At 48.0% G+C, this 18,878-nt stretch overlaps 1 protein-coding gene across 1 annotated transcript in view; it reads left to right on the top strand.

The window, feature by feature from the left end:
* Positions 1-73: 73 nt before the first annotated feature.
* Positions 74-18,878, top strand: part of PWWP2B (PWWP domain containing 2B) — a 90,423-nt gene continuing 71,618 nt past the window's right edge. Inside the window, exons 1-2 of the mRNA XM_063962171.1 lie at positions 74-219; positions 3,708-5,340. Of these exons, the coding sequence (XP_063818241.1) occupies positions 74-219; positions 3,708-5,328 (1,767 nt within the window). The 3' untranslated portion in view covers positions 5,329-5,340. The remainder of the gene's footprint in view (positions 220-3,707; positions 5,341-18,878) is intronic.

Genomic DNA, 18,878 nt, shown 5'->3' with positions numbered 1-18,878 from the left:
CATAGGCCTCCGGCAAATAAAAAAAAAAAAAAGGGATCGAGGAGAAGCCAGAGCTGGCATCCGGAAGCCGAGCATGGAGGAGGCCGGGGGCGGTCAGGAGCTGCGGGTCGGCTCGCTGGTGCCGGTCCTGGTGGAGCAGATGGTGAACGACACCCTGGTGGTGACCCTGAGCTGCGGGGAGAGGAGCTATAGCGGGGTTCTGCTGGACTGCAGCAAGAGGTGAGTACAGGGGGTCCCCCCGCCCGACCGCCCCTCCCCATGCGCCCAGCTGCTGGGGCATGTGCCCCTAAACTATTTATCAGCTCCCCCTCGCTGAGCCACCTGAGCTGCCCCTCTCCCAGTTATTGTTCCCTTGGCTCCAGTGCAGGAAGGGAGGGGTTAAACGCGTATGTATAGTATAGATAGTAAAAGCCACAAGGCTATATGCTGCTACTTCAAAAAGTTGGGTGCCAGTGCCGGGACACAGTTCAGCCGGCACACCTTGATGATGGGCAGTACGTAATGCTTTGGGTGTATTCGCATTTATGGCCCCAGGTGGTCCAAATCAAGGCGCATGCACGCCTGCGCTGCGCACTCGGGTGACGATTCTGCCATCTGCAGAGGCGCCCTGTGTTATTCTGTAAAGGTGGCATGTGAGTCCAATTGTCTGTGAATAGGACATTTTTCTATTTCTCCTCAAACACTTTGGGGTCAGTTCAGTTAGAAGTGATGAACTGGGGCGGCGTGCCATTGTGACAGTGTTTCAGCGCTTGCATCAGCAGTCTATAGGGGGCATTTTAAGTTGCAGCGCAATTGGGGTGTGCAGGAAAATGCACCGTGTTAGTGTACCGTGTGTACGGAATCATAGTCTGTATATCACGCCGTAACATGTCATATCACATAGCGTCTGTTTGCATGGAATCCATTATGTTTAGCGTTCATGTCTGTAATTAATCATGAGTGACGTGACGCCAGAACATTTTATGTGTTTGCATATCTGGCTTACATTGGACAAAGAAACGCAGTTCTCCATTGCAGTCGTAAAATTGGTCCAGTTTTATATTAAGAGGGCTGAGGATTACGGCAGAGGGACGGCGCAGATTTACCCGAACACTGCTATGGCCTGTGGAATAGAATCTGATGTTGATGGCTGCGAGTTGCCGGGGAAAAGATCTGAACACAACTCATGGCCATCGCTTTTTAAATGTATTGCTTCCGTAGAGTGAGACCCGATCTCCGCAGTGGTCAAAAACATAAATAAAAATGTGACTCTCCGTTCCCTTTTATCTAATTGTGATAATACTGATCTATGACATGTCAGGTCTGTGCACAACTCTGCAAGACTAGATACACCAATGTGGGAGTCTTAATACTGTGCCCATCCCCCCTCCCATTATTTTCGCTGTGCCCATATCCTCCCATTGCCTGACACAAACTCCACAAATCTTGGCCTTGGGCAAATTCAGATGTAATGTGCCACAAAATGTTTTTTACATACATGCAGATTGGCCTGCCAGAGTATACAGAACCAGCAAATTTATCTTGTGTCACTTGAAAGGCGTGACATTGGGGCAGGAAGTCGTAAGACGCCATGCTCTCCTGCTGCAGCGTTGCTGGCTGGTTTTTGTCCGGGGTGGTCAGAAGAGACACTCCTGGAGCTCCAGCTAAGGCAGTGGTTTCCAAACTTTTTTGAATCACGGCACCCCTAGGCCAAAAATTTCTTATTGAGAAATTTAGAAAGAAATATTACATTAAGTAGATCGCGTTTATACGTCATCCTTAGGGTCAGTTGTGTGGTGAGGGACAAGATTTGTTTCTGTATGTCCACATATGACTGACAGCTACTAGCACTAGTTTTGCATATTATATTGACCATAAATAGTTTGAATTGGTCCTGGACCACCAACCCAGGGCACCCCTGCAAGTGTCCCGAGGCACCCCAGGGATCCACGGCACACAGTTTGGGAACCACTGCAGCTAAGGGTTTCGGCATATTACTAGGCCAGAAAGATGAGGTTACAGTAGTCCAATCTGGAGATGACCTTTAAGCTTATGAGGGTGTAATGCTGGGCATACACTATGCAATTCTGGCAGATCTGGCTAGTTGGAATGAAAATCTGGTAATGGACAATTGATCATTTGCTCCCAAAAACTGTGAAACAGACAAAACCTGTTGTTCATACAAATTGGTCAGATTCGTGATTTAAACAATTTGGTTTTGTCCATTTTCCAATAATTGGGAGCAAATGGTTAATTGTAATTTGCTCTCATCCATTACCAAATAACTAGCCAGATCTGGCTAATGATCTGCCAGATAATTGTATAGTGTATGCCCAGCATTAGTAGCATCCTGGTGAATGTGTGGTTTGAAGGAGAGGGAGGAGTCGAGGATAACTCCGGTCCATGCTCACTGTACTCTACCCCATCCGTGTCACCCCTGTCTGTCTACCCCTCCTCTTTAGAATGTAATCTTTCACGAGCAGGACCCTCTTCCCTCATGAACTTTGGCTTCCCTTACTTTTAATATCCTCTACTCCAAACTCCCTACAGCCGCACCTAACCATTGGTTTCTGCCACCCTGCTGCTTACTTGAGTGCTATAACCACTGATACAGAAAAGTTTAAAAACCATGTACGTGTCTTGCATCGTCTAGTAATGTCTGCTCATTTGTTTATGTAATGTGGCGCTGCTGAACCCTTGTGGCACCATATAAATAAAGGATTTATTAGAATTAGAAGCTATATTGACAGTTGGCTGGCTATTTAAAACGCATATGCTTAACGCATGAAACGTTTCTCTTATATCAGTGGCAATGGGCATGAATCAGCTTTGTGCTTATGTTTAGCCACATTGTAAAGTTCTCTGGATTAAGGAAGAGTTAATATTTGCAGTATGAGGACAGACAGGTTATCCTGTGGATAACAGTACAGGCTGTGTGCTGTATAAGGTGGTCCTGATAAATGATTACTTTGATTTACACTTTCCAGGATGTGTCCTGTAATATGTTACCATATAGGGTATTAAGGAGCTGTCAGGACAATGCAGGAACTACTGAAGACACGTTTGTATTTTGTCTTGGCGATCGATTGCCGACCTTTGTAAGACTGCCCGTGTTTACCTGTCATTTCCAATACACAACGTGACGCTCCGTCTACCCGTGTAAAACTTTAGGTTGGCGTTGAATTAAAATAGGTGATAGGGGAGGAACATGAAAGGGCAGCTGGGATGGCCTGGGGTATAATCAGCTTTAATGAATATAAGCCTTCCACTGTAAGCTGGGGGAAGGGAAGAGCAGGCAGCTTTATAATGATCTGCTGTCCTCCTGTGTTGACTCAATTTTCCTTCAGCCTGCCTAATAGACAGTAAGACATGTTGTTGCAGAGAGAAGCCTTTGAGCTGCCAGTGTGCCTTTTGAAGTTAAATTCTTATTTCTTTAAAATACATGTAAAATGAACTGGAGTCAGGAGGTTCAAATACTTCTGATCAAGTCCCATTGTCTAAGTGTATTAACACCCCCCTTCCTCCTCCTCCTCCTCCTCCTCCTGCGTGAGACTGTCACTATACACAAACTGGTTTAATAACCTTAGCACTCTTTATTGGGCTTATTGATTTTAAATACCACAGCGATACACTATTTGCTTTATCTGATATAGATATATATTTTTTAAATGAAGTAAACTTATGTTTGTTTTAAAAATGTAATACACCATTTTTTTTCTCCTTGTTAGGTCCGGGTTGTTCTGTGTGCCACCAGTTCTTGCTCCAAAAAACGAAGACCCTTCCCCCAACAGTTCCTGTAACAGTATTCCCGAAGATGCCAGTTTTTCACACCCGTTATCTGATACCCCTCTTCAAGACACTGGTCTCCCCATAACAAGTAACACTGATCAAGTTCCTTCGCTACTACCACCTCCTGGAACTGCACCTTCTTATCCTCCTTTCTTTGAAGATGCCCCCTTTCCCCCTCCCTTATGGCTGAGGCACTCCTACAATCAGTGGGTGCCTCAACCTCCACCTCGTACTATTAAAAGGACAAAAAGGCGAATGACAAGGAACAGAGACCCTGGGCGGCTCATAATGAGCACGATAAGGCTACGGCCTAGACAAGTCCTTTGTGAGAAATGTAAAAACACATTAAATTCAGACGAACTTGCTAAAGACAAACAAAATGCTAGGAGCAGCAGGAGGCTCCAAGTTGAGGACAGAGAACGACATAAAGTGGAGTCTGACCCTGAAGAGCGAAAGTTGACGAGGGACAGGAAGGAGGAACATGGTCCTTCCAGAGACTTGATACATAGGAGTCCTGTAATAAAGATCTCTTATAGTACGCCGCAGGGTAAAGGTGAAGTGGTGAAGATCCCTTCACGTATACATGGCTCCATCGAGCCTTTTTGTCCACATCAAACCCAAGGTAATGGAAGCAGGGACCAGGAGATGTCTAGGGACATTGAGCGGTGTGAAACCCCCAAGCGGTTAACAGACCGGTCTACAAATAGTCAGGTGGCTTCCATTCCAAAGTTAAAGCTAACTAAACCTTTGCATTCCAATGTAGTTATTCCACCTCCAAAAATCAGACTAAAGCCCCAAATTAGTGATGGCCAAAGTGTTTCAGTCTATAAGTCTGAGCTAATAGATCAGATAAATGTCATGCAGACCAGCAGAGAGCCTGAGACTGACGCGTTTTACATGGACAATGCCACAGGTAGAAGTTTCCAAGACGTCTCTTTGGGAAGCTCTGGCGAGGACGATGACTTTAAAGGTTTTCCACACAACAATGAGGGACATAATTTAAACTTGCTTGTGAATTATCGGAAAAGGAAAGCCGATTCGTCTAGCGCGTCCTTGTGCAGCAACGACAGCTTGGAGGAATCCAAGTCGTCTTGCTTGGAATTGAATAGGATGGATTTTTGTGACATTATGCCCGGCGATGACATCTCAGTGTCGTCTTCTAAAGATGAGCAGAAAATTGTCCCGCCGCTAACGGTTAGGTTGCATTCTAAAAGTGTAACAAACTGCATTACTGTAGAAGGAAAGACTGTTTCAGTGGGGGACATCGTATGGGGGAAGGTCCATGGCTTTCCTTGGTGGCCCGCACGTATTTTGAGTATTAATGTGAACCAAAAGGAGAATGGCGATCCTTCATGGCAGGAGGCAACCGTTTCATGGTTTGGGTCTCCAACGACCTCCAGCTTGTCGGTTTCAAAACTGTCTTCTTTTTCTGAGTTTTTCAAACTGAGGTTCAACCGGAAGAAGAAAGGCGTGTATCGGAAAGCTATTGCCGAAGCTGCCAAGGCAACTAATCAGCTGACTCCAGAAATTAGGGAACTGTTAATGCAGTGCGAAACGTAACCTTTATTGCACGTAAGTAATTCCTTCGTAGATCTTAAGGCACTGCTCAGTGAATATAGTTTCCTTCCAATATTTTGCCCTTTGAAACTTGAAGGCTATGGTAAATGTGTCACTGGTGTTGTAGAAATTATAAAAAAAATAAAAAATATTTGCCTAATTCCACTTTTTGTTGCAAATTGCACCTTGTTGCTGGTGGAATTTGGCTTTGTTCCCTGTCTTGCCCCGAATATGGGGGTCCTTCCGAGTTGATCGCTCGCTGACGATTTTCGCAGCGATCAGGTAAAAAAAAAATGGCAAAACTGCGCATGCGCCGCATCGTACGGGCACAAAGAGCATCGCTGCTGTGCACTGGATCTAGCGAAGATTCCATTCGCACAGCCGATCGCAAGGAGATTGACAGGAAGAGGGCGTTTATGGGTGTCAACTGGTCGTTTTCTGGGAGTGTTTGGAAAAGGCGTGGCCGGGCGTTTGCTGGGCGGGTATCTGACGTCATTACCGTGTCACTCATCGCAGCAATCATCGCACAGGATAAGTAGCTACAGGGCTGGTCTTGTTTTGCACAAAATGTGTTTGCATCCACTCGGCTGCACAGGCGTTCGCACTCCTGCAAAGCGAAAATACACTCCCCCGTTGGCGGCGACTATGCGTTTGCACGGCTGCTAAAAGTAGCTAGCGAGCGATCAACTTGGAATGACCCCCTATAAGCAAAAGCAGAACTTGAAGACTGTGGATGCAAACACAGTCATCTGTCTGTCGCCCCTCCCCACTAGATTGTTAGCTCTTCAGAGCAGGTCCCTCTTTCCACTTGTTATCTAAGCCCTCGTCTCGACACATTTCACTCGCAACTCTCCCCTACTCAACGACCACCTTTACCCTGCTAGTAAAGGCTCATCTCCATCTATGGCCACCAGCCCCTAGTAGTACAATGATCACTCCCTCAATACTTACATCTTAGCTGTATTATGTCTTGAGAAAGTGTGGTGCTCTGTTACCTGTACTCTATTTCTGTTTATTTACTGTAATGCTAAGTTTTGTCTCCCTGTACTGTCCTTTGTACGGCGCTGCGAAACACATGTGGTGCCTTATAAATAAAATGTAATAATAATATCATTGGATAAAACCAAAAAAAACAACTACTTTGTATTTGCATGTCTGTGAAACTGATCGTAGATGTGCTAAATTTAGCACATCTACGATCAGGTCTGAATTAGGCCCATTGAAAGGCTGATTTTGAGTTGGAAGTAAAGCACAATAGAGCAACTTTGCACCTGGATAAAAGCATGTTGCACTGCAGGTGGGGCAGATTTAAAGTGTGCAGAGAGATTTAGATGTGAGGAGTTTGTGCAAACTCTAAAACTCTAATATTCAGTGTAAAAAAAAGGCTGCTCAGCATTTGTGGGCTACATGCAAAGGCAGTCTATATACCTGTACCCTGCATGCAATAAATAAAATGAATAAATGTATTCCCCCCCCCCCCCCCCCCCCCCCCCTTACATTGCAACATGGTTTGTTCCAGATACAAAAATAAAGGGCCCATACGTCAACAATTAATTGGGCCAATTCCACGTTCTGAGACAGGTGATCGGCAAAATCCAACATGTTGGACAATCTCGGATTTGCCGATTCCAACCCAAAAATGATCCGAATCTGTGAGTTAGGGAATTTTAACCAGTTGTATTTTGCTGATCCCCCAAGAAATCACTAATCATCGGAGTCTGCCAACGGGCGAATCAGATTGCCGATCACCATCAGGGGTTAGTCCGTATAGGACGTATTGCTTTTTTACTTTGCACCTGTCCCAGATTCAGCCCCTTAGCACATTGCAGCATTATTTCCTCGGCATGAACTATAAATCCATAAGCACAAGTTACGTTGGCTTGTTAGAATGTAGGATATTTACCATGAGGTTCTCCTGAGTGTGAGAGTTATTTTGTGTTTGTTGTCAGAGTAGCTCCCTGCAGTGTCAGTAATACCCCTTTCTCATACGTCCTAGTGGATGCTGGGGACTCCGTCAGGACCATGGGGACTAGCGGCTCCGCAGGAGACAGGGCACAAAAAGTAAGCTTTTAGGATCACATGGTGTGTACTGGCTCCTCCCCCTATGACCCTCCTCCAAGCCTCGGTTAGGTTTTTGTGCCCGTCCGAGCAGGGTGCAATCTAGGTGGCTCTCTTAAAGAGCTGCTTAGAAAAAGTTTTTAGGTTCTTTATTTTCAGTGAGTCCTGCTGGCAACAGGCTCACTGCTACGAGGGACTTAGGGGAGAGAAGTGAACTCACCTGCGTGCAGGATGGATTGGCTTCTTAGGCTACTGGACACCATTAGCTCCAGAGGGAGTCGGAACACAGGTCTCGCCCTGGGGTTCGTCCCGGAGCCGCGCCGCCGACCCCCCTTGCAGATGCTGAAGATTGAAGAGGTCCGGAACCAGGCGGCAGAAGACTTTCAGTCTTCATCAGGTAGCGCACAGCACTGCAGCTGTGCGCCATTGTTGTCAGCACACTTCACACAGCGGTCACGGAGGGTGCAGGGCGCGGGGGGGGGGCGCCCTGGGCAGCAATGTATAATACCTGTATGGCGAAAAATACATCACATATAGCCCTTGAGGCTATATGGATGTATTTAACTCCTGCCAGATATCACAAACTCCGGAGAAGAAGCCCGCCGAAAAGGGGGCGGGGCCTATTCTCCTCAGCACACAGCGCCATTTTCCCTCACAGAAATGCTGGTGGGAAGGCTCCCATGCTCTCCCCTGCACTGCACTACAGAAACAGGGTTAAAACAGAGAGGGGGGGCACTGATTTGGCGATATGAATATATATTAAATGCTATAAGGGAGGAACACTTATATAAAGGTTGTCCCTGTATAATTATAGCGTTTTGGTGTGTGCTGGCAAACTCTCCCTCTGTCTCCCCAAAGGGCTAGTGGGTCCTGTCCTCTATCAGAGCATTCCCTATGTGTGTGCTGTATGTCGGTACGTGTGTGTCGACATGTATGAGGAAAATGTTGGTGATGAGGCGGAGCAAATTGCCTGTAATGGTGATGTCACTCTCTAGGGAGTCGACACCGGAATGGATGGCTTATTTATGGAATTACGTGATAATGTCAACACGCTGCAAGCCGGTTGACGACATGAGACGGCCGGCGATCAAATTAGTACCTGTCCAGGCGTCTCAAACACCGTCAGGGGCTGTAAAACGCCCATTTACCTCAGTCGGTCGACACAGACCCAGACACGGACACTGATTTCAGTGTCGACGGTGAAGAAACAAACGTATTTTCCTTTAGGGCCACACGTTAAGGGCAATGAAGGAGGTGTTACATATTTCTGATACTACAAGTACCACAAAAAAGGGTATTATGTGGGATGTGAAAAAAACTACCTGTAGTTTTTCCTGAATCAGATAAATTAAATGAAGTGTGTGATGATGCGTGGGTTTCCCCCGATAGAAAATTATTGGCGGTATACCCTTTCCCGCCAGAAGGTAGGGCGCGTTGGGAAACACCCCTTAGGGTGGATAAGGCACTCACATGCTTATCAGAACAAGTGGCGGTACCATCTACAGATAGGGCCGTACTTAAGGAGCCAGCTGATAGGAGGCTGGAAAATATCCTAAAAAGTATACACACACATGCTGGTGTTATACTGCGACCAGCGATCGCCTCAGCCTGGATGTGCAGAGCTGAGGTGGCTTGGTCGGATTCCCTGACTAAAAATATTGATACCCTTGACAGGGACAGTATTTTATTGACTATAGAGCATTTAAAGGATGCATTTCTATATATGCGAGATGCGCAGAGGGATATTTGCACTCTGGCATCAAGAGTAAATGCGATGTCCATATCTGCAAGAAGATGTTTATGGACACGACAGTGGTCAGGTGATGCAGACTCCAAACGGCACAAAGATGTATTGCCGTATAAAGGGGAGGAGTTATTTGGGGTCGGTCCATGGGACCTGGTGGCCACGGCAACTGCTGGAAAATCCACCGTTTTTTACCCTAAGTCACATCTCTGCAGAAAAAGACACCGTCTTTTCAGCCTCAGTCCTTTCGTCCCTATAAGAGTCATATCTGCCCAGGGATAGAGGAAAGGGAAGAAGACTGCAGCAGGCAGCCCATTCCCAGGAACAGAAGCCCTCCACCGCTTCTACCAAGTTCTCAGCATGATGCTAGGACCGTACAGGACCCCTGGATCCTACAAGTAGTATCCAAGGGGTACAGATTGGAATGTCGAGACGTTTCCCCCTCGCAGGTTCCTGTAGTCTGCTGTACCAATGTCTCCCTCCGACAGGGAGGCAGTATTGAAAACAATTCACAAGCTGTATTCCCAGCAGGTGATAATAAAATTACCCCTCCTACAACAGGGAAAGGGGTATTATTCCACACTATATTGTGGTACTGAAGCCAGAAGGCTAGGTGAGACCTATTCTAAATCTGAATTATTTGAACACTTACAAAGGTTCAAATCCAGATGGAGTCACTCAGAGCAGTGATAGCGAACCGGGAAGAAGGGGACTATATGGTGTCCCGGGACATCAGGGATGCTTACCTCCATGTCCCAAAATTTGCCTTTCTCACCAAGGGTATCTCAGGTTCGTGGTACAGAACTGTCACTATCAGTTTCAGACGATGCCGTTGGATTGTCCAAGGCACCCCGGGTCCTTACCAAGGTAATGACCGAAATGAGGATTCGTCTTCAAAGAAAATGGACGACCTCCTGATAAGAACAAGGTCCAGAGAACAGTTGGAGGTCGGAGTAGCACTATCTCAAGTAGTTCTACGACAACACGGGTGGATTCTAAATATTCCAAAACCGCAGTTGTTCCGACGACACGTCTGCTGGTCCTAGGGATGATTCTGGACACAGTCCAGAAAAAGGTGTTTCTCCCAGAGGAGAAAGCCAGGGAGTTATCCGAGCTAATCGGGATCCTCCTAAAACCAGGAAAAGTGTCAGTGCATCATTGCACAAGAGTCCTGGTAAAAATGGTGGCTTATTACGAAGCGATTCCATTCGGCAGATTTCAAGCAAGAACTCTTCAGTGGGATCTGCTGGACAAATGGTCCGGATCGCATCTTCAGATGCATCAGCGGATAACCCTATATCCAAGGACAAGGGTGTCTCTCCTGTGGTGATTACAGAGTGCTCATCTTCTAGAGGGCCGTAGATTCGGCATTCAGGATTGGATGCTGGTGACCACGGAGGCCAGCCTGAGAGGCTGGGGAACAGTCACACAGGGAAAAAATTTCCAGGGAGTGTGATCAAGTCTGGAGAATTCTCTCCACATAAATATACTGGAGCGAAGAGCAAATTTATAATGCTCTAAACTTAGCAAGACCTCTGCTTCAAGGTCAGCCGGTATTGATCCAGTGGGATAACATCACGGCAGTCGCCCACGTAAACAGAAAGGGCGGCACAAGAAGCAGGAGGGCAGTGGCAAAACTGCAAGGATTTTTCGCTAGGCGGAAAATCATGTGATAGCACTGTCAGCAGTGTTCATTCCGGGAGTGGACGACTGGGAAGCAGACTTCCTCAGCAGGCACGACCTCCACCCGGGAGAGTGGGAACTTCATAGGGAAGTTTTCCGCATGATTGTGAACTGTTGGGAAAGACCAAAGGTGGACATGATGGCGTCCCGCCCGAACAAAAAACGGGACAGGTATTGCGCCAGGTCACGAGACCTTCAGGCGATAGCTGTGGATGTCCTGGTAACACCGTGGGTGTAACAGTCGGTGTATGTGTTCCCTCCTCTGCTTCTCATAACCAAGGTATTGAGAATTATAAGACGTAGAGGAGTAAGAACTATACTCGTGGCTCCGGATTGGCCAAGAGGGACTTGGTACCCGGAACTTCAAGAGATGCTCATAGAGGACTAATGGCCTCAGGAGCTAAGAAGGGACTTGCTTCAGCAAGTACCATGTCTGTTCCAAGACTTACCGCGGCTGCGTTTGACGGCATGGCGGTTGAACGCCGGATTCTAAGGGAAAAGGCATTCCGGAAGAGGTCATACCTACCCTGGTCAAAGCCAGGAAGGAGGTGACCGCACAACGTTATCACCACATGTGGTGAAAATATGTTGCGTGGGTGAGGCCAGGAAGGCCCCACGAAGAAATTTCAACTAGGTCGATTTCTGCACTTCCTGAAAACAGGAGTGTCTATGAGCCTCAAATTGGGGTCCATTAAGGTTCAAGTTTCGGCCCTGTAGATTTTCTTCCAGAAAGAATTGGCTTCAGTTCCTGAAGTCCAGACATTTGTCAAGGGAGTATTGCATATACAGCCCCTTTTGTGCCTCCAGTGGCACCGTGGGATCTCAAAGTAGTGTTGGGATTCCTCAAATCATATTGGTTTGAACCGCTCAAATCGGTGGATTTGAAATATCTCACATGGAAAGTGACCATGCTGTTGGCCCTGGCCTCGGCCAGGCGATTGTCAGAATTGGCGGCTTTGTCTTACAAAAGCCCATATTTGATTTTCCATTCGGACGGGGCAGAACTGGGACTCGTCCCCAGTTTCTTCCTAAGGTGGTGTCAGCGTTTCACCTGAAACAACCTATTGTGGTGCCTGCGGCTACTAGGGACTTGGAGGACTCCAAGTTGCTAGACGTTGTCAGGGCCCTGAAATATATATATATATATATATATATATATATATATATATATATATATATATATATATATATATATATATATATATATATATATATTCCAGGACGGCTGGAGTCAGAAAGTCTGACTTGCTGTTTATATTGTATGCACCCAAAAAGCTGGGTGCTCCTGCTTCTAAGCAGACTATTGCTCGTTGGATTTGTAGTACAATTCAACTTGCACATTCTGTGGCAGGCCTGCCACAGCCAAAATCTGTAAATGCCCATTCCACAAGGAAGGTGGGCTCATCTTGGGCGGCTGCCCGAGGGGTCTCGGCTTTACAACTTTGCCGAGCAGCTACGTGGTCAGGCGGGAACACGTTTGTAAAATTCTACAAATTTGATACCCTGGCTGAGGAGGACCTGGAGTTCTCTCATTCGGTGCTGCAGAGTCATCCGCACTCTCCCGCCCGTTTGGGAGCTTTGGTATAATCCCCATGGTCCTGACGGAGTCCCCAGCATCCACTAGGACGTTAGAGAAAATAAGATTTTACTTACCGATAAATCTATTTCTCATAGTCCGTAGTGGATGCTGGGCGCCCATCCCAAGTGCGGATTGTCTGCATTACTTGTACATAATTATTGTTACAAAAATCGGGTTATTATTGTTGTGGGCCATCTTTTCAGAGGCTCCTTCGTTGTTATCATACTGTTAACTGGGTTCAAATCACAGGTTGTACGGTGTGATTGGTGTGGCTGGTATGAGTCTTACCCGGGATTCAAGATCCTTCCTTATTGTGTACGCTCGTCCGGGCACAGTACCTAACTGAGGCTTGGAGGAGGGTCATAGGGGGAGGAGCCAGTACACACCATGTGATCCTAAAAGCTTACTTTTTGTGCCCTGTCTCCTGCGGAGCCGCTAGTCCCCATGGTCCTGACGGAGTCCCCAGCATCCACTACGGACTATGAGAAATAGATTTATCGGTAAGTAAAATCTTATTTTCTCATACGTCCTAGAGGATGCTGGGGTCACATTAAGAACCATGGGGTATAGACGGGATCCGCAGGAGACATGGGCAATTTAAGACTTTCAAAGGGTGTGAACTGGCTCCTCCCTCTATGCCCCTCCTTCAGACTCCAGTTTTAGAATTGTGCCCAGGCAGACTGGATGCACACTGAGGAGCTCTACAGAGTTTCTCAGGAAAATACTTTTGTTAGGTTTTTTATTTTCAGGGAGACTGCTGGCAACGGTCTCCCTGCTTCGTGGGACTAAGAGGAGAGAAGTTAGACCTACTTCCAGTGAGTTCAAAGGCTCTGCTTCTGGCTACAGGACACCATTAGCTCCTGAGGGTTTGATCGCTAGGTACGCCTAGATGCTCGCTCCCAGAGCCGGCCGTCACCCCCCTTACAGAGCCAGAAGTCAGGTGAGTAGAAGTAGATCAGAAGACTTCAGTGACTGCATTCTGAGGTACCGCACAGCGATCGCACGCTGCGCGCCATGCTCCCACACACACAGCAGCACTACAGGGTGCAGGGCGCAGGGGGGGCGCCCTGGGCAGCAGATAAACCTCTAAAATGGTCTGGCAAGAGCGGACATAAGTGCCTAGGCACTATCCTAACCCCCGCCAGTATAAATATATATTTGAAAAAAGCGGGACTGAAGCAAAATGGCGCTGAGCTCCGTGAGCTGTGAGGACGAAGCTCCGCCCCCTTAATGGGCCATTAAGGGGGCGGAGCTTCGTCCTCACAGCTTACGGAGCTCAGCGCCATTTTCCTCTCCACAAGGCTGCAGAGACGCTGGTCCTTCCTCACACTTCTGACTAAGTATCAGGGTGCAAAAAGGGGGGGGGGGCACAGGAATATTGGTGCATTATATATTTGTTATAAAAGCGCTGCAGGTCTGGGGCATTCTTTAGTGTTCCAGAACCGGTGATTAGGCGCTGGCTTGTGAGCTGGCAAAACTCCCTCTGTGTCTCTCTAACAGGCTTTGCTGTGGGTCTATCCCCTATATGCCTGTGTGTCTGTGGGTGTTTGGTACACGTGTGTTGACATGTCTGAGGCTGAAGGCTCTTCCCAGGAGGAGGCTGTATTAGGGACACAGACATATGTGGGTGACCATGTCGGCACCTCCGATAACTGACTGGGTAAAAATTTGCATGTTAATGTGATCAGAGTAAGGTTGCATAAATCTGTGTCCCAGACACAGACGTAGAAATATCTATGGAGGATGTGATGTTCATAGCTATTTTTCCCTCAGACCCCTCGGGGTCACATAAATGTTATTTCTCTAACGTCCTAGTGGATGCTGGGGACTCCGTCAGGACCATGGGGATTAGCGGCTCCGCAGGAGACAGGGCACAAAAATAAAGCTTTAGGATCAGGTGGTGTGCACTGGCTCCTCCCCCTATGACCCTCCTCCAAGCCTCAGTTAGGTTTTTGTGCCCGTCCGAGCAGGGTGCAATCTAGGTGGCTCTCCTAAAGAGCTGCTTAGAAAAAGTTTTTAGGTTTTTTATTTTCAGTGAGTCCTGCTGGCAACAGGCTCACTGCATCGAGGGACTTAGGGGAGAGAAGTCAACTCACCTGCGTGCAGGATGGATTGGCTTCTTAGGCTACTGGACACCATTAGCTCCAGAGGGATCGAACACAGGCCCAGCCATGGAGTCCGGTCCCGGAGCCGCGCCGCCGACCCCCCTTGCAGATGCCGAAAATGGAAGAGGTCCAGAAGCAGGCGGCAGAAGACTTTTCAGTCTTCCTGAGGTAGCGCACAGCACTGCAGCTGTGCGCCATTGTTGTCAGCACACTTCATAGCAGCGGTCACGGAGGGTGCAGGGCGCTGGGGGGGCGCCCTGGGCAGCAATGTATAATACCTTTTTATGGCTAAAAAATACATCACATATAGCCCTTGAGGCTATATGGATGTATTTAACCCCTGCCAGATCTCACAAACTCCGGAGAAGAGCCCGCCGAAATAGGGGGCGGGGCTTATTCTCCTCAGCACACAGCGCCATTTTCCTGCTCAGCTCCGCTGTGAGGAAGGCTCCCAGGACTCTCCCCTGCACTGCACTACAGAAACAGGGTAAAACAGAGAGGGGGGGCACTTTTTTTGGCGATATTACTATATTTAAGCTGCTATAAGGATACAACACTTATATAGGGTTGTTCCCATATATATTATAGCGCTTGGGTGTGTGCTGGCAAACTCTCCCTCTGTCTCCCCAAAGGGCTAGTGGGGTCCTGTCTTCAATAGAGCATTCCCTGTGTGTCTGCTGTGTGTCGGTACGTGTGTGTCGACATGTATGAGGACGATGTTGGTGTGGAGGCAGAGCAATTGCCGGTAATAGTGATGTCACCCCCCAGGGAGTCGACACCGGAATGGATGGCTTTGTTTATGGAATTACGTGATAATGTCAGCACATTACAAAAATCAGTTGACGACATGAGACGGCCGGAAAACCAGTTAGTACCTGCCCAGGCGTCTCAGACACCGTCAGGGGCTGTAAAACGCCCTTTACCTCAGTCGGTCGACACAGACCCAGACACGGACACTGAATCTAGTGTCGACGGTGAAGAAACAAACGTATTTTCCAGTAGGGCCACACGTTATATGATCACGGCAATGAAGGAGGCTTTGCATATCTCTGATACTACAAGTACCACAAAAAGGGGTATTATGTGGGGGGTGAAAAAACTACCTGTAGTTTTTCCTGAATCAGAGGAATTGAATGATGTATGTGATGAAGCGTGGGTTAACCCAGATAGAAAAGTGCTAATTTCAAAACAGTTATTGGCATTATACCCTTTCCCGCCAGAGGTTAGGGCGCGCTGGGAAGCACCCCCTAAGGTGGATAAGGCGCTCACACGCTTATCAAAACAAGTGGCGTTACCGTCTCCTGATACGGCCGCCCTCAAGGATCCAGCTGATAGGAGGCTGGAAACTACCCTAAAAAGTATATACACACATACTGGTGTTATACTGCGACCAGCCATCGCCTCAGCCTGGATGTGCAGTGCTGGGGTGGTCTGGTCGGATTCCCTGACTGAAAATATTGATACCCTGGATAGGGACAGTATTTTACAGCCTTTAGAGCAATTAAAGGATGCTTTTCTTTATATGCGAGATGCTCAGAGGGATATTTGCACTCTGGCATCGAGAGTAAGTGCGATGTCCATATCTGCCAGAAGAAGTTTATGGACACGACAGTGGTCAGGTGATGCCGATTCCAAACGGCATATGGAAGTATTGCCGTATAAAGGGGAGGAATTATTTGGCGTCGGTCTATCGGATTTGGTGGCCACGGCAACTGCCGGGAAATCCACCTTTTTACCTCAGACCCCCTCCCAACAGAAAAAGACACCGTCTTTTCAGCCGCAGTCCTTTCGGTCCTATAAGAAGCGGGCAAAAGGACAGTCATATCTGCCCCGAGGCAGAGGAAAGGGTAAGAGAGGGCAGCAAGCAGCTCCTTCCCAGGAACAGAAGCCCTCCGCGGGTTCTGCAAAGCCCTCAGCATGACGCTGGGGCTTTACAAGCGGACTCAGGAACGGTGGGGGGTCGACTCAAGAATTTCAGCGCGCAGTGGGCTTGCTCACAGGTGGACCCCTGGATCCTGCAGGTAGTATCTCAGGGTTACAGGTTGGAATTCGAGAAGTCTCCCCCTCGCCGGTTCCTAAAGTCTGCTTTGCCAACGTCTCCCTCAGACAGGGCGACGGTATTGGAAGCCATTCACAAGCTGTTTTCTCAGCAGGTGATAGTCAAGGTACCCCTCCTACAACAGGAAAAGGGGTATTACTCCACGCTATTTGTGGTACCGAAGCCGGACGGCTCGGTAAGACCTATTCTAAATCTGAAATCTTTGAACCTGTACATACAAAAATTCAAGTTCAAGATGGAATCACTCAGAGCAGTGATAGCGAATCTGGAAGAAGGGGACTTTATGGTGTCCCTGGACCTAAAAGATGCTTACCTGCATGTCCCAATTTGCCCTTCACATCAAGGGTACCTCAGGTTCGTGGTGCAAAACTGTCATTATCAGTTTCAGACGCTGCCGTTTGGATTGTCCACGGCACCTCGGGTCTTTACCAAGGTAATGGCCGAAATGATGATTCTTCTGCGAAGAAGAGGCGTATTAATTATCCCTTACTTGGACGATCTCCTGATAAGGGCAAGGTCCAGAGAACAGCTGGAGGACGGAGTAGCACTAACCCAAGTAGTGCTGCAACAACACGGGTGGATTCTGAATTTTCCAAAATCTCAGTTGACCCCGACAACACGTCTGCTGTTCCTGGGAATGATTCTGGACACGGTTCAGAAAAAGGTGTTTCTTCCGGAGGAGAAAGCCAAGGAGTTATCCGAACTTGTCAGGAACCTCCTAAAACCAGGAAAAGTGTCTGTGCATCAATGCATAAGAGTCCTGGGAAAGATGGTGGCTTCTTACGAAGCAATCCCATTCGGCAGATTCCACGCACAAACTTTTCAGTGGGATCTGCTGGACAAATGGTCCGGATCGCATCTGCAGATGCATCAGCGGATAACCTTATCGCCACGGACAAGGGTGTCTCTTCTGTGGTGGTTGCAGAGTGCTCATCTGTTAGAAGGCCGCAGATTCGGCATACAGGACTGGGTCCTGGTGACCACGGATGCCAGTCTGAGAGGCTGGGGAGCGGTCACACAGGGAAGAAACTTCCAGGGAGTATGGTCAAGCCTGGAGATGTCTCTTCACATAAATATACTGGAGCTAAGAGCGATTTACAATGCTCTAAGCCTGGCAAAACCCCTGCTTCAGGGTCAGCCGGTGTTGATCCAGTCGGACAACATCACGGCAGTCGCCCACGTAAACAGACAGGGCGGCACAAGAAGAAGGAGAGCAATGGCAGAAGCTGCAAGGATTCTTCGCTGGGCGGAAGATCATGTGATAGCACTGTCAGCAGTGTTCATTCCGGGAGTGGACAACTGGGAAGCAGACTTCCTCAGCAGACACGATCTACACCCGGGAGAGTGGGGACTTCATCCAGAAGTCTTCCACATGATTGTGAACCGTTGGGAAAAACCAAAGGTGGATATGATGGCGTCTCGCCTCAACAAAAAACTGGACAGGTATTGCGCCAGGTCAAGAGACCCTCAGGCAATAGCTGTGGACGCTCTGGTAACACCGTGGGTGTTCCAGTCAGTGTATGTGTTTCCTCCTCTGCCTCTCATACCCAAAGTACTGAGAATTATACGGCAAAGGGGAGTAAGAACGATACTCGTGGCTCCGGATTGGCCAAGAAGAACTTGGTACCCGGAACTTCAGGAGATGCTCACGGAAAATCCGTGGCCTCTACCTCTAAGACGGGACCTGATTCAGCAGGGACCGTGTCTATTCCAAGACTTACCGCGGCTGCGTTTGACGGCGTGGCGGTTGAACGCCGAATTCTAAGGGAAAAAGGCATTCCAGAAGAGGTCATTCCTACACTGGTTAAAGCCAGGAAGGAGGTGACTGCACAACATTATCACCGCATTTGGAGAAAATATGTTGCGTGGTGTGAGGCCAGGAAGGCCCCCACGGAGGAATTTCAATTGGGTCGATTCCTACATTTCCTGCAAACAGGATTGTCTATGGGCCTCAAGTTGGGGTCCATTAAGGTTCAAATTTCGGCCCTGTCAATTTTCTTCCAGAAAGAATTGGCTTCAGTTCCTGAAGTCCAGACTTTTGTAAAAGGAGTACTACATATACAGCCCCCGGTTGTGCCCCCAGTGGCTCCGTGGGACCTGAATGTAGTTTTGGATTTTCTCAAATCCCATTGGTTTGAGCCACTCAAATCGGCGGATTTGAAATATCTTACATGGAAAGTAACCATGCTACTGGCCCTGGCTTCAGCCAGGAGAGTGTCAGAATTGGCGGCTTTATCGTATAAAAGCCCATATCTGATTTTCCATTCGGACAGGGCAGAACTGCGGACGCGTCCTCATTTTCTGCCTAAGGTGGTGTCAGCGTTT

This window comes from Pseudophryne corroboree, chromosome 3 (assembly GCF_028390025.1).
Source record: "Pseudophryne corroboree isolate aPseCor3 chromosome 3, aPseCor3.hap2, whole genome shotgun sequence".
Lineage (NCBI taxonomy): Eukaryota > Metazoa > Chordata > Amphibia > Anura > Myobatrachidae > Pseudophryne > Pseudophryne corroboree.
This window is presented reverse-complemented; position numbering and strand designations above follow the sequence as displayed.